The sequence below is a fragment of the Marmota marmota genome, unplaced genomic scaffold (genome assembly GCF_001458135.2).
Source record: "Marmota marmota marmota unplaced genomic scaffold, marMar, whole genome shotgun sequence".
Lineage (NCBI taxonomy): Eukaryota > Metazoa > Chordata > Mammalia > Rodentia > Sciuridae > Marmota > Marmota marmota.
In genome coordinates, this window is record NW_025999900.1 from 3,454,544 (window position 1) to 3,470,610 (window position 16,067).

The 16,067-nt window shown below is 39.9% G+C and overlaps 1 protein-coding gene across 7 annotated transcripts in view; it reads left to right on the plus strand.

The window, feature by feature from the left end:
* Positions 1 to 16,067, plus strand: part of Syne2 (spectrin repeat containing nuclear envelope protein 2) — a 329,254-nt gene that overhangs the window by 226,382 nt on the left and 86,805 nt on the right. For all 7 annotated transcript variants that reach the window (XM_048798469.1, XM_048798471.1, XM_048798472.1 and 4 more), the window contains 12 exons: positions 2,103 to 2,333; positions 5,507 to 5,689; positions 6,695 to 6,823; positions 7,496 to 7,617; positions 7,786 to 7,927; positions 8,703 to 8,834; positions 9,989 to 10,141; positions 10,245 to 10,454; positions 11,793 to 11,894; positions 13,008 to 13,127; positions 13,275 to 13,475; positions 15,343 to 15,516. In XM_048798469.1, coding sequence (XP_048654426.1) covers positions 2,103 to 2,333; positions 5,507 to 5,689; positions 6,695 to 6,823; positions 7,496 to 7,617; positions 7,786 to 7,927; positions 8,703 to 8,834; positions 9,989 to 10,141; positions 10,245 to 10,454; positions 11,793 to 11,894; positions 13,008 to 13,127; positions 13,275 to 13,475; positions 15,343 to 15,516 — 1,899 coding nt within the window. The remainder of the gene's footprint in view (positions 1 to 2,102; positions 2,334 to 5,506; positions 5,690 to 6,694; positions 6,824 to 7,495; positions 7,618 to 7,785; positions 7,928 to 8,702; positions 8,835 to 9,988; positions 10,142 to 10,244; positions 10,455 to 11,792; positions 11,895 to 13,007; positions 13,128 to 13,274; positions 13,476 to 15,342; positions 15,517 to 16,067) is intronic.

Sequence of the window (16,067 nt, forward strand, 5' to 3'; positions counted from 1 at the left end):
CTTAGATTCTCTTCAGGTTCAAATTACCAGCAAATAAAGCCCAGATTAATCATCCAGCTTACTTATTTCCTCAGTAATTTTATTAGTGAGAAAGCAAAGAAACAAAATGTCTTTTAAAAATGTGTGTGGCATATAGGAGGGGCTCCAAAAAGTCTGGATACATTAAGAAGCCAGATGGCAAATCATTTATTATCAATTAATTAATATTCACAGGTTGCTATGTCAGGTGGCAAAGAAAGGGGATCCCCAAGTCTTTTCCAGTAAGATATAAGTAAAAACTGAAAAGTAGAAAATAATTAATCAGCTAGGTGTGGTTTTGCTGAGGCAGGAGGATCACAAGTTCAAGGCCAGCCTGATCAGTTTAACAAGATCTTGTCTCAAAAACTAAAACGGGCTGTGGAAGTAGCCCAGTGGTAAAGCATCCCTGGGTTTAATCCCCAATACGAAGGAAGAAAAGAAGGGAATTTATCAGGTGGCTAGAAATTGGTGATTTGCAGTAATATCACTCAATTGTTGCTTTTTTAAAAAATCAAGATTAAAAAAGAAAATTGAAATAAATGAATCCAGGTATTAACCTGACTGTATATGAAGTTCAGAGGAAAACACAAGTCAGGGGAAAATGTCCTTAAGAGGGTGATTCTTGAATTAAATTATAAAAACAGATCGATGAAGGCAGAGGAGAAATAGGGATTTGCAGAAAAGAGCAATATGCATGAAGTTAATGGATGGTCAGAGGGAAGAAATTCAACCCAGAGACACTTCTTCCAAACCAGCTTTCGTAACACTCATCAGTGTGTAAATGAATGATATTTTCATACTTTGCGTGATTTTATTACCACCCACCAGTTTTCTTCACTCAATTGCATTGAAAGTTTTGTGTTTAAATAAAATTTCACAAATATTCAGAAATGTGCATTTGCATTGAATTAGGGTATGCATTTGTGAGCAGTTCTCGTTAGAAGTTTGTCACCTGACCCAGATTGTGCTTTATTACTTGCTAAAAAAGTCTTCTATGGATAACATTATAATTTATCAAAATCACAATAAAATATTTATAGGGAACAATACTTTCATTCAGCAAAACAAATCTTTATTAAACTAAAGGAATTTCTCTCCAAGGGCTGATACACTTTTTTAATATTATAGAGAAGGATAATTAATATGGTGGAAGGCAAATATTTCTTTGTATGAAATCTTTTTTTTCCCCTCCAAACTGAAAACATCTGATATAATTATTGAAAAACTTTCATTTGCTAACTGGAGAAATTTTGCTATTGCATTGATTAGCAGCCCAGTTATTTCAATATGAAAAGAACACATCATTCTTTTCTTTTTTATTTGTTCTACAGTCAGTTATACATGACAGTAGAATGGAATATATCATTTTTTTCTATATTAATTACTTGGTCTCTAACTCAATAATATTTGAGGATCTCGAAGGTGAAAGTTATTTTAGAGATTTGTTCTGAGGAAGAGGAGGAAAGTTTTCAGATTCCTCTGCTCAAGTTCATAACTTGACTCAAGCAATTTTTACCGGGGAGAAGTTGAGATGAGTAATAGCATGTATGTTGAAAGAAAAGCTAAAATCCTTTATAATCTCATTACTTGGCTTATTTCATTGTATGCCTGCAATATGTATAGGTCGTTTTTTTGTTTTGTTTTCTTGTTTTTTCCTGTTTGAATAGAGTGCAGAGTAATGTAAGCATTGCTTAATCCTGGGTCATGAAACTTTAAATACTGGCCAGTTCCTGTAGTGTTTGGGACACACACACCCACATGCCCACACTCTCTCTCACTCTCTCACCTCTCTCCTGGGGCTCACCGCTCAATGAACTGAAAGCCCATTCGCTTCCTCTGTGCCCAGGAATATTGTACCTGTGTACATGCAGATCGGCTGCTTAGAAACCTGTGCCACCAGGTCACGTGATTGTTGCTATGAGTGTGGAGGTGCATTTTTCTTTTCTTTCTTCCTTCTTCTGTTCTTATTTTGTTTCTTTTAACTGGGGAGAAAGATTGTGGGTCCACAGGTCTTTGCCAGCCCAAGTCTGAAATCTTTGGACTCCTGGCTCTTCACTGCTGGATTATCTTTGGGTTTATCTTAGGGTCCCACTCCTCCTATCAAGGCTGCAGCTCTGGACTTTTCTGATAAGCCAGGAGATTTTGAGACCTCAGTGAAGAGAACTAGGGCCCGGCCTGTAGAAGTCCTCCATGCCTGCAAGACCCAGGTGGCCGAGCTGGAACTGTGGCTGCAACAAGCCAGCGTGGCATTTGAGCCGGAAACATTAAACGCAGACATGCAGCAGGTGGTGGAACAGGAACTGGTCGGGTGCCAGGTAAGACCTTTGGGCCAGTTCGTAGTTTGCCTCTTCACCAATCACCAGCCAACGCAGAGCTGATTTCACTTAAAGCAACAGTATGTTTCTTCTCTCGCTCTGACTCTCACATTTATCTTCGCCTTAACTTGTAGTTCTTTGAAATGCTTTATGTAAACAGCATATTTGGGAGGACAAGAGCTCAGAATATGGAGTCCAAAGCCAGTTCTGTCACATTAACTATGAACTTAGAGAAGTTAACTTCTCAGCCCTAAATCTCCTATTATAGTAGATTAGCTCATAGGATTTTTGTTAGGATTAAATGAGACAAAAACAAAAAACAGTGTCTGTTATATAAAGTATATAAAAGGTGCTCAATGCCAGGTTCAATGGCGCATGCCTGTAATCCCAGCAATTTGGGAGCCTGAAGCAGAAGGATTACAAGTTCAAGGCCAGTCTCAGCAATTTAGCCTTAAGCAACTTAGCAAGACTTTGTCTCAAAATTAAAAAAAAAAAATGGGGGGTTGGGGATGCAATGGTTAAGTGTCCCTGGGTTCAATCCCCAGTACCCCCACAAAAAAAAGTGCTCAAAATTTAATAATTCTAAGTACTTGGAATATTTATTCTTCAGAAATGAAACTGAATGTTCTGATTTCCAAGATTGCAAATACAACATGAAAGGGCTTTACAGCCATTTGACCAGGAATGCTCCCCATCTTGCTTGGGAGGAGCAAGGACATGGACTTCCTTGACTTTAGTCACTTTAAGCAAAAGCTCAGCCCAAAGGTTGGCTCTCTGTCCCACAAGGGAGGGGCTAGAATGATGACATCGCAGCAGCATAATTGCATGTCACAACAGCAGAGACCTGCTGGCTGCTTCCAGAGCCTCTCTCCCTCTGCACTCAGGAGACCAGCCTCGACTTGATGTCTGCCTTGTTGCCTTGTTTATCTGCCAGGGATTAGGACACTCTCTTTTCTCAGAGTACCCCACACCACCAGCCTGGCCACAGGGAGCTCTTCCTGCAGTCACTTGTCGTGTGATGGAAATGGCCTGCCCTTCATCCAGGGGCATTCTCCCCTGCTGCTCAGGCCCACAGCCTTACCGCATCCAGATCTGCCTGCTTGGGAGAGGACAGGCAGCTGCCCTGATCTGCTTCTCAGGGCAGCCCAGCACCTCTGAACCCAGTGGTCAGTTCTGAATGGTCAGTTCACTGACAGAGTCCAGCTGAGCACTGTAGCACACGCCTATAATCCCAATGGCTTGGGAGGCTGAGGCAGGAGGATCACAAGTTCAAAGCCAGCCTCAGCAACAGTAAGGATGAGACCCTGCCTCTAAATAAAACACAAAATAGGACTAGGGATGTGGCTTAGTAGTTGAGTGCCTCTGGTTCCATTCCCGGTACCAAAAAAAAAAAAAAAAATAAGTCCAACTAGCACAGGATAAAGCCTTGCTTAAACTGAATCCAAGCCAGTTCAGATTTTGATTCTCAATCATTTAAGGCCGTCCCATATCATTTGCAAACTGATTGTCTACTGACTAGGGAGGCTTCATGTCAACTCCTTGATCATCACTGGAATCCTCTCCTCACCTCTTGTACCTACTTTGAGGATGTGGGGGTTGCCCAAAGAAAAGACATGACTACCAGGTAGCAGTAGCGCCCAACAGGCTTTATGTGGGCAGGACTTTGACAGGATTGATTCTTAGAGTCACAAAAGTTCTTGCAGAAGCCTGGGATGAGGCAGGTGGGCACTGCAGGGGGGAGGAGGAGAGGGAAATCAGTGAGGGGCTTTATGTGTCTGTGTCATATCCCTGAGCAATGTTGTGTCCAGGTCAGAGAGTTTCACAGGGCAGCAGAAGCTTGGGACTTTCTAAAGCCCCAGGGTTTGTCTTATCCATGGCTGGCAGATGTCAGGTGTAGTTTTGGGAGTATACAAAGCAGGCAGGCTCTGTATGGCTGAATATATGCTCATAGGATTATATTTAAAGCCACTACATATATAAAAAATGAGGTTTGAGTTAATGGTTCTGACTTACTGGAAAGAAATAAATAACATAGGGGCCAATATACAAGGGCCATCTCTGGATCATTTATATAATAACATGACACCTATGATTTCACATTGAAACATAAAAACACCTTAAAGTTATCTATAAATACTACATTCCCAGTAGGAAAATGGCCAAAGGACAGGAACAAACAAGAAACATTGTGTTTGGTAATTTAAATTTGAAAGGAGCTGTTCAACCTTGATAATTAAAGACATTTGAATTAAACTAGCTATTGTTTTGCGAGTTGTATTACATTCATAATGATTTTATCATCCTGGCAAAACTCTAGCAAAACAGACTCACTAATGTGTGGTAGCTCTAATTGGTTCAGTGTTTTGAAGATCTGTGAGCATATAACATGTCCATCTTTTTTTACCTAAATTTACCTGTGCAGATAATCTGAAATGAGAAAAATAATTATGGCAGCATTAATTACAAAAGTGAACAACTGGGAACAACTTAAAGTAGTAACAAAGAAGGGAACCATGGAGTAGAACTATTAAAATAGGAATCGTGAAAAATGAATAAAGAAAGAATAAAGAAGGCTGGGGAAATTAAGAGTAGTCAACACTTTTTGCTTACCACTTTTTTAAGCATGGACTATGTACATGATATTAACTCATTAAATCCAAAGTACATGGATTGAGGCCAAATCACATGGATTTAACTCATTAAAATCACCCTATGAGGTAAATTCTGTTATTATCCCCATTTTACAGATTACTGCAAGCATGTACCTACATCTAAAGCACAGTGCCTAAGCACACACAGGTACCAAGTGGCAGGGTAAGGGTCCAGGCAGCAGTCAGGCTGGTTCTAGCATCTTGTTCTTAACCACTGTGCTCTACTGTGTACATTCTTCAGTGTTTTCTAAAGTGATTATGAAATCATTTCTTTTAGATTAAGGCAGAGAGTGATATCTGCAATTGGGATTGTTTTGGTTGCATTCCTGCTGAAAAGCGTAGGAATTCAGTGGAAGTTTTGTTTGCCCGAGGTCGCTTCCATCCTGTCTTTCTGGGATTTCTTGTATACCTTTAGATAAAGAGAGGAAGCTTCACTTATTGGAAGAATAATACTTTGGGTGCAAGTCCCCAGCATGAAAACAAAGACCAACCCTGTGAATAATTCCTGATTTTCTTCCTTAGGCTATGCTGACCGAGATTGAGCACAAGGTTGCCTCTCTCTTGGACACTTGCAAAGATCAGGGCCTGGGAGATAGTGGAGCCACTCAACAGGAGGCCGAAGCACTCTCCCTGAAACTCAGAACTGTGAAGTGCAATTTGGAAAAAGTCCAGATGATGCTGCAGGAGAAATACAGCGAGGATCAGGTAAAATATGGTTATGTGTAGACATATATCTCCATAGGCCAGAGCCAGCCAGAGGAGAACCCTGGGTGGAAATGATGCACCAACTACAGAGAAACTATACACAGTAAGCAGGAATCTGTAAACGGGAAGCGATGGGGACACTGGCTTTTGTTGTTTTTATTTCATTTTACTGTGGTGCAAGTGTCTTAACGAGGTTGTTGTTGGTGGTTTGGTTTGGGTTGGTTTGATGGGGTAGAGTGTACTTGCTGATAATAAGCTTTCAGGTAAGGTTTCTTCATAAGTGTATATTTTAACACAATTTTGTGACTCCTGTTGACCAGACAATGAAGCCTTTATAGATAAGTTGAAAATTTAACATGAGAAAAACAAAACCTGCTTCCAGGGTACTTTTGTTCTTCATTATTAATGTTTATATATACTCTCACAGTATAGTAGACTACATTTAGAGTGCTTTCATGATTTTTAAAAGCATTCTGTTTTTATAAATGAAAACGCTCATATCATGCATAAGATCTTACTCTGTAAGATTTGCATCCAAACTCATAAGTGATTCCTGCTTGGGGACTTCACACTCACAGAAATGAGGCTGGCTGCAGAGACATAGGCCATATGGTGCCCCTTTCATCCTCCTTTTTTAAAAAATAGATAGTTGAGACATGGGGAAAATCTGAGTTCATAAATGTTGTACCATTTCCCTGTTTGTTTGATTGATTGATTGACTTACTTTGTTCTTAAGGAAAAAAGGAATAAATAAATAAATCCTGGCTTTTAGTAATTCATGGGATGAATTAGATTGAGGAAAGAAGATCGTTTCGTCAAATGGAGTGATTTTTCACGATGTTAGAAATAAGTACATTAAAACATAGCATACGATTATATTACCTAACAAAGTACTATCATTTACTTGCTGTAACACTTTTCTATTAGGTAATCCCATTTTTAGAGTTCTTAGATAAAGTGGGTCTTAATTTTTAAACAGTCTGCCATTGTTACATTTTTCTGCAGTACCCTACCATTCTAAGGAAACCTTCAGAACTTCAACAAGTCCTCCAGCCTGTTAACCTTCCTGAATTGGTACCTATTGTAACTGAAAGGCCACAATTTAGCAGACAAAGAGATGTCCCCGTGCAACAGGTAATTTTGGCCACTGGCCATTGTAAGGACAAGAGTAAAACTTTATAGATGCAATTTCTCTTTGGGCAAAACTTTGAACTGCCATTGGAGGGTCTGCATGTGTGACCAGGTGCAGAATGTCAGGTGTGAGTGTTTGTGCGTGTGCAGCAATGCCGATTTTTGGATGTTTACTGGTTTGCTTCCATCTGCTACCACTGGGGACACTCTAACTTTATTCCTTTATTAAGTTGTACCTTATATTAAACTAAGTAGAAACCTGAAGGGTAAACTTAGTACCTCTGTGTCTACAACACTGCTTTGCTTATTTCAAAACATGCTGATATGTTTTGGGTGATTTTTTCCCCATGTGTCTAATAGTTTAACATTTGATTATTGTGTGAATATTTTGAATGGATTTTTTGAAAAGTTAAGATTAACAACAATAGGGGCTGGGGTTGTGGCTCAGTGGTAGAGCACTTGCCTGGCATGTGTGAGGCACTGGGTTTGATTCTCAGCACCACATGTAAATAAATAATAAAAAATAAAGGTCCATCAACATCTAAAAAAAAATTTTAAAAAAGATTAACAAGAATAGGCAATCAAGAAAGAGAAATGGTCAACAATGACTTAAATCCTTAGGTACTAAATAAAAAACTGGATTGACTAGACCTTTTCAATCTTATTCAATTTTAGGTTCTGGAGTTAAAACCAATGGAACAGAAAGATTTACTCAAGTTTATAGAATTTAATGCTAAGAAAACATGGCTGCAGTATTGCCAACAGGATAAAGATACTACTCAGGGATCATCTGTGAGGTGATTTTTAAACAGTTGGACATTAAGTAGATTTTTGGCTGGGAGAACCGTTTTGGTTTTTTTGTTTGTTTGTTTGTTTTACAAGCCACTCACAAAACATTATCTAAAGGTAATTCCTAAATTTCTTCATGCTGATTATTCTTTTTACCTTTTTCGCTTCCTTAAAAGCAACAAGGCATCTGGCCCTGAAAATGAAGCTCCAGACTTGATCTTTTCACCTCAGGGTCAAAATGGTGATAAATGGCAATATCTTCATCATGAACTGTCCTCAAAAATAAAGCTACCTCCTCCTCAGCTCGTGGGGCCTCAGGTCAGTCTGCATTCTGCACACACTGCAAGCAGCCCTCGCGTCCTTGGAACCCAGCAAGCCCTCATTAAATAAACACATAGGCTTTGCATCATGTAGCAGTTTCTTTTCAGATAGCAAAGGTGTGCCATCTGGGTTCTTCACTTGTTCAATACTTTTTCTCAATTCTGGAACTCTGCCTCAGGTGCTCCTCCAGCACCGTGGGCTTCCCTGATCATAGCTCTTCCTAAACTCTCCACCTATGTGTTTGAATTCCCCCATCAGAAGGTCTGAAAAGAAAGACCCTATCTGTGTGATTCACCCAGGAGTCTCTAGCATAGTACCTGGGCATCAGATAATCTCAGTTACTCTCTGTTGAATGAGTAAAGGAATGAATAATATAAGTTAACCTTTTAAAAACACTTTAAAAATGATACAGTGCTGGCCAGGTATGGTGGTACATGCCTGTAATTCCAGCTACTTGGGAGGTTCAGGCAGGAGGAGTGCACATTCAAGACTGCCCCAGCAATTTAGTGAGACCCTGCCTCAAAGTAAAAAATAAAAAGGGCTAGAGATGTAGCTCAGTTGTAGAGCAACCCTGGGTTCAACCCCAAGTACTGCTAAATAAATAAATTATAAGTAATTAAATAATCTTATTTATTCTTCCTTATAAATGCCAAGGTACAAAAGCTTACCGAGAAGGGAACTCCAAAGACAGCATCTGAGGCAGTTTTTCTGTTTACAGTAGCATCAGCAGGGTCTCCAATTGTCACTAATAAGGTTTCCCTTTTTCAAATAGGTTACCACCAATATGAGTATTCTACCCAGTGTGAGTGTGTATAACTTTAGATACCCTACAACGGAAGAGCTGAAAATGTACACCACCCAACTCGAAGACCTGCGTCAAGAAGCAAATAATCTTCAGACACAGGTAGAAACTGCCTGTTGCTTATTTTCCTCATTACCTGAATGCAAAAAAAGAGGGAGATAGGATGTCCTCATTTAAATTGGTCATAATTTTCTTCACTGAACAAATAGAACAAATAGAATTCATCTTGTTTGCCAACTCTGATAAATTTTGTGGTGACTGCCTGGAGTGCAGTGTTCAAAGAATTATGGGTCTGAGCCCAAGATCAATAGGAAAGAGGATGATGATGGATTAGTTCTGTCTGCCGTGCTCGTCTGGAAGGGCAGGGAAGGAGGGTAGAGCAGAAGAACAGGTATGGTTTCCAAACTTGAGTAGGCTTAATGCCAAATGCTCAGTGTATGCTAGGTATCCATTAGAGAAGACCGCAGGAAACAGCTCAAGTTGGAGTGATTCTGAGCATGGGCATGCTCCTAACTAATTGTAACTAGTCAGGAATTCAAAGTGACCATGGGTGAAGAAAAGAAGGTGGTTCCAACAGCTTCTGCTGAAACAGATCTGTGCTCCCCAAATCACCAGAATGTGATGACACTACCCGTGGACCTCTTTGGAGATGTTACCTCTCAGGATGTCCTTAATTCTTGCAGTCAGCCCATAAATGACACTCCTGACTTCTCCCCACTCCACCATCCATCCCTGTCTTTAAGATACCATACCTCCTTTTCCTCATCAACCCTTTTGAGCTTCTCTGATGTGACTTCTTTTCTTTTTCCTGCCTGTACTTGATTTCGTTAACCCACTTTCTCCTACATTAAAATGTGTGGGGCATGAAGCAGGGGGAAGAGGGACAGTGTGGTTGGCCTGGGACCACAACTGTACCTGAATGGTCCTGCTAAGGAAGCCCTTTATCTCACGACTTACCTTTTCATTCCATTCAATAGTCAAGTAACAACCGAACATTGAGTTTCTTAAACCTGTCTTTCTCAAAGTTAAAAATTTAATTTTATTTATTCTATGACCTACTTCATAGAAAAGACTAGTTCACTAATTAGTGCGAGTACTGCTTAGTTCAGTTTCTGGAGATCATTTGTTTGAAATGGCTTATTATTTAAAAAAAAAAAAAAGTATGATATCAATTTTAAGTTTTAATGGAAACCAGGGAAAAAAAATGTAGGTTTAGGAAGACGAGGAATCCTAATGATTACTTTTTCTTGATTCAGGAAAACATGACAGAAGAAACATATAACGATTTGGATAAAAAATTATTTGAGCTCTTCCTGAGCCTCAATCAGTGCCTCGGCAGTGTGGAGGAGATGCTGCAGACACCGGGGCTCTTCAGGGAGGATGTCTCTGCCCAGCAGGAGCACTACGAGGTAGGGCCCGTATGGTCAGCCATTCCAACAGCCCCGCTTATTAGGCCAGCACTGAAGCCTCTTGAGGTCAGAGCTCATTCTGTCTACTTCCTCCGCCTTGCAGAAACTGGCTCTCGAGTTGAAGAAACTTTATTTAGCTCTGTGTGACAAGAAGAATGATCTTTTGAAAGCCATGGCTTGGTCTGGCAGGAACACCACTTTGCTCCTTGAATGTTTCGGTAGCCTCCAGGTCTGCCTGGAGCACACTCAGGCCAGCGCTGCCTCTAGAAGCAAGTCCCTGAAAGCGGGCCTGGACTACAAGCACAGTTACCAGGTAGGACTCTGAGCTCATGGGTGACTTTGCACAGCATGGACTCCTCGTTCCCATGCACCATGTTCTTGGTGGCATTTGTTAATAGAAATTGCTAAGGTAGAAGGTGAGGCCCTCTAGTCCTCGTGGTTGGAGACCATTTAAAAGCGAGGCCCAGCTGGGCGCAGTGGGGCACACCAACGGCTCAGGAGACTGAGGCAGGAGGATTGCAAATTCAAAGCCAGCCTCAGCAAAAGTGAGGCACTAAGCAACTCAGTGAGACCCTGTCTCTAAATAAAATAGAAAACTAGAGCTGGGGATGTTGCTCAGTGGTGAGTACCCCGAGTTCAATCCCCAGTACCAAAAAAAAAAAAAAGCCCTTTCCAAAATCTTGGGTATGAATTTATTAGCATGAGCTACCATGGTGTTTCCTTTCTTATGTTACATTTAGCCATTTAATGATTACACAGGGAGGATTTGTAGTTAAATTTCTAGGCAATGGGAAGCCATTAAGCTTTTTCAGCAAAGGAATGACAATCCATGTAGGTTTCAGGTGGATTTGTGTGGCAGTTGTCTGCTGAGGCAGGGAAACTAGTTCAGAATGGCTAGTGAAAAAGAAATGAAGCATAACACCACTTATGAAGGAGTGTGGCCCATACAAATCAAACCTGAATCCAATCAAGCTTCTAAAACCTAAGTCAAACTGACAGACGGGCAGAAGAACACGTTAAACAGCACTGTGGGGCACAGTCTGCCAAATCCAGAACAAATGACTTGTTGTTTTTTTTTCATATATACACAAATCCAAGGAACAAAAAAGAAAGGTGGTATGAGAGTCAGCTGGTGTAGAGATACTTAAAGACATACTATTCCATCGTGACATACAGACCTCATTTGGATCCCAATTGAAACAAACCAAAAAAAAAAAAAAAAAGCTGTAGGCTCTCAGAAACATGAGCCCTGTCTGGATGGTTAACCATACTAAGGAATTATTTTTTATTTTGGAGGAAGTGTATTTTTAAAGGAGGGAGCTTCGTCACCTAGAGATACCTACTGAAACATAGTGATGAAATAACTTGATTTCTGGTATTTGCTTCAAAATAACAAGGGGGGAGGTGGTAGGAACAGCCAGGAGAACTGGAGGAGGCTATAGAGGAAAGAAGGTCAGTAATGAGCCAATAATTGTTGAAGCTCAGTGATGATAAGGCGGGGATTACTCTATTTTTGTATGTGTTTTAAGTTTCCAGATTTTTTTTATTAATTTTCAGAAAATGTATATTGAAAATTTATAAATATAATAAAAAAGACAAAGAAGGCCTAAATGAGATTGCTCAGTTTCCTGCACTTATCTTTTTTATACAGAATGAAATAAAGCGACTGTATGATCAACTCATTAAGAATAAGACAGCTTTACAACAGTCCTTGAATGAAATGCGTGGCCAGAGTATTGGTGAACAGCTTCAGGTAATCAGTGAAATACTTCAAGTTAACCTAAACCTCGGGCCAGAGAGTCTTGTGCACCAGATGGTACTTCTTAACCACTACCCTTTGTGAGCGGTGGCCAGGCTTGAGGAGAGCAAGAAGATGAAACTATTGATTTTTGACTTTTAAAAATATCTCCCAAGTAGTCCTTTCTGAAGAACAACTTAACAGTATGAGACCATTTTTACCTATCAGCGTGGCAGAATGTTAAATGTGTCCAGTGTTGGTAAGGGTGATGGAAAACAAGGCCCTCACTCTCTTGGTCAGAACACTAATTAGTTCAGCCTCTGGGAACCATTTGGCTGTATGACAGAATCTAGAATGCTCTTCCATTCACAAGCAATTTGACTTCATTAATTAATTGAGCAAATACTAACTGAGAACCTACTATGTTCAGTTATTGTTCTAGGGGCTTATTTGTACTCTTTCTGAGAACACAAAATAAATGCATAAACATAAATATCATAAATATCTGGAGATGGACCTAGCAGTACGTAAATAGCCCAAAAGTCCATGAAGAGCTGCCTAATACTACAGCAGGGTGCATCCTTACAATGGCACACTATGTATCTGTTTAAAAGGAGCCAACTGGTGTGATGACTGGTACAATGGTGCATGTCTGCAATATTATCGATTCAGGAGGCTGAAGCAGGAGGATCACTAGTTCAGGGCCAGCCTCAGCAACTTAGTGAGGCCCTCAGCAACTTAGCCTGACCTTGTCTCATAATAAAAAATAAAAAATCACTGGGGATATAGCTCAGTGGTAAAGTGCTCCTGGGTTCATTAAAAAAAAAAAAAAGAGCCAGATACATGATATGAAGAGATGCTAAAGGGCTGATAAGTGAGGAATAACTATAGGATAGTTCAGTGGGTTTAAGGATGTGCATGTGTACCTGCACTGGTGTATGCTTAGAATGTGTTAGGAACAAATTGTGTGACCTCCAGGCAGATTGACAAGGAGAACTGGAGGTGAGGAAGAGGTAAATATGATCCTTTTTTTTTTCCTTTCTGTACTATTTAATTCTTTTTAAAATAATACATAGACTTTTCAGGCTTATTAAAGGGTATTCCTTTTTTATATCATCTCTCCCTTAGAAAGCAGATTTATATACAGCAGAGCTACAGAATTCTGAGAGCCGAGTGGCCAAACTAAGAGACGAAGGGGAGAGGCTTCGCTTACCCTGTGTTTTACTCCAGGAGGTTTACAAGTTAGAGGTATGTCTGGGCAGAACACATTCACTCAGTGCGATGATTGTACAGGAGAAGGCTTTGGTCTTCCACCTAGTGAATGTTGACCTGCATTTGAACTTTTTTTTCTGGTTGGATGAAACTGCTTGTGCACACCTGCTCTTTCCTTCTCAGGATGTACTTGACAGTATGTGGGGGATCCTGAGAGCGAGGTACTCTGGGTTCAGTAGCCCGTTCATCACTGAGAGCCAGCAACATGCCCTTCTACAAGGCACAGTGGAACTAGTAAATATTGGAAAGGAAATGCTTGCTCATGGCCACTTAAAACAAGCCAAAAGTAAAGTTGCCTTACAGACTCAAATACAAAATCACAAGGTAAGATACCCAGGTAGGATCCCCTTGTCCTGGACTAAAACCTTAAGGCTCTTTTGACTTTGAATGGAAACGATTCATTTTCTTCTTAGTGAAACAGGCAGCATTTATTCTTCTAAAAAATATCTCTTAGGGCTGGGGTTGTGGCTCAGCGCTAGAATGCTCGTCTCGCACGTGCAGGACCCTGGGTTCAATCCTCAGCACCACGTAAAAAATAAATGAGTGAAATAAAGGTATTGTGTCCAACTATAAAATAAATATTAAAAAAAAGCATCGCCTAGCCTCTTAGTGTGTAGCAGACTGATATCAGGGGACCCCTAGGAATATATTTCAGTGAAAACAGACACAGCTCATTATGTTGATAGAGCATTCAGCTGATTGAGAAGATGGACTTTTATCAATGAGTCTTCAAACAAATTTCCACTAAAAATTAGGAATCATTCAATGAGAGCATAGGAGAAATGGACCTAAGGGGGTTAGCTTTCTGAGAACTGGAATTACAAGGAAGAGGTACTTTTATGTAGAATAATACCACAATAAATTCTTCCATCTTCCATTAATTTTATTAAACAAAAACCTCTTATCATCACCGGCTAAAGAGGTGCAGTAATCTAAGTCTCCTGAAGAGAAATGGATAAGGTATCGTCCCTACCTTGAACAAGCTGCCAGTCTAGGGCCTTTGGAAAGGATGCCTTAGTCTAAGAAAAATAGAAAATTAAATATTGAATGTAGGATGGAAGGGAAGAGGAGAAAATTGGTATCTACAGAGTTCCAGACCCTTTGCTAGATGCTTTTACAAACCCTTCCTTGTATGTGTCCTTCTCAAGGAACAGGAGAAGGGATTTGCCTAATACAGGGGTCCCTCCGAACAACCAGCAGAGGTAGCAGGCTGCAAATGAGAGGAACCTTGAAGACGCTTGAGGTACAAATATGGTCCATTTTGTGGATAGGGATCCCTATCAGCTTCCGTTAGGAAATTCCCTTCACTTAGCCATTTTGGTGAGTAGAAGCCAGAGTTTTAGAAGGAGACAGGCTTTAGGAACCTTGTCTGCTAAGCATGTGGGCTGCAAGCATTTGTACTTACTGTCTTCAAATGATTCAGCCACCTTCTCAAAATGTTTTACAACTCAAAACAACTGATTGAGGAAGAGCTGCCTGAAATTGAAGTTGACTAACAATAATGGAATAGAATATTTTGTGGAAAATATTACTTAAGAATAATATTTCTCATATATATGTGTATATGTGTGTGTGTCTCTCACACACATTTTTTTTTTAGTTGTAGATGGACAGGGTACCTTTATTTTATTTTTTTATTTTTATACGGTGCTGAGGATCAAACCCAGTCCCTCATATTATTTTATTTTTTTATTTTTATACGGTGCTGAGGATCAAACCCAGTCAAACCCTCATACATACCACTGAGTTATACCTCCAGCCCCTAGGATAATATTTCTTTATAATTTGTTCAGTATCCATTAATTTTTAAGATTAAGAGATCCACTTCAGTTTACTTTTTATCTTTTGATACATTTGACTGTCCCTGATATCCTGGGGTTTTGAATTAAAAAACAAAAATAACTGGATAAAAAGTTAAGGTAACTTCCCCACAGTTCAGGAGCCTGAGGCAGGAGAATTGTGAGTTAAAAGCCAACCTCAGCAAAAGTGAGGTGCTAAGCAACTCAGTGAGACCCTGTCTCTAAATAAAATACAAATGAGCGCTGAGGATATGGCTCAGTGGTTGAGTGCCTCTGAATTCAATCCCTGGTACCCACCTCTCCATGGGGGGAAAAAAAAAGTTAAGGTAACTTGGCTTATATGATTTTCACAATTTAAAAATAAATATTTAAAACCTTTTTCTGTATTATAGGTATTTTTCAAGAAGCTTGTTGCCAACATGTTGTTGATCCAAACATACTATGACAAAATGTTTCCTTCCGTGTTGCCAAAGAGAGAGAGATTTTGGGCAGAACAAGTAACCGAAGTTAAATCCCTGGAAGGAAAGGCACAGCAGTTTGGCATGAAGCTGCAGAGTTTGTTGCAGGTATTTGGCTTACTTGAACTTTACCCTTAGTTGAGAATTCCTGATTCTCAACCACTCTTCAGGTGTCAGAATCAAGTATCCGGTTATTAAGCAAAAGTTAAATGGGAAATAACAGTGAGGAATGTGAACCCAGGTCTAATTCTGAGGCTCCTCCCTAGCTTTTCTTTAGTCCTGTTCCATCATGCACACATCTGGGATGATATGGCATCTCTACCTTTTAGGTTTGTGTATGAATAAACCAACTTGAAAGCACGTTGAGACTGTGAGCCAGATCATTTGAATGACAGTTAGTGGTTCAGAAACTGCACCCCTGGCCCAGACGTTCTGTTGCCAAATTCATAACCATGCTGTCTCAATTCCAAGGGGAAAATTGAGCATGTATAAAGTTTCTTTTCACCTTTAAGGTTTCCCTCTCTAGCATATTAAACCATTCACAACCAATGTTAGCTAGCACATAAAGGAAATTTTTAAAAGGGAAAGGAATATTGAATTTGGTAATGTGATATAGCATTTTATGGTAACATTTATCTTTCTAGTATGCCAAGTTTATA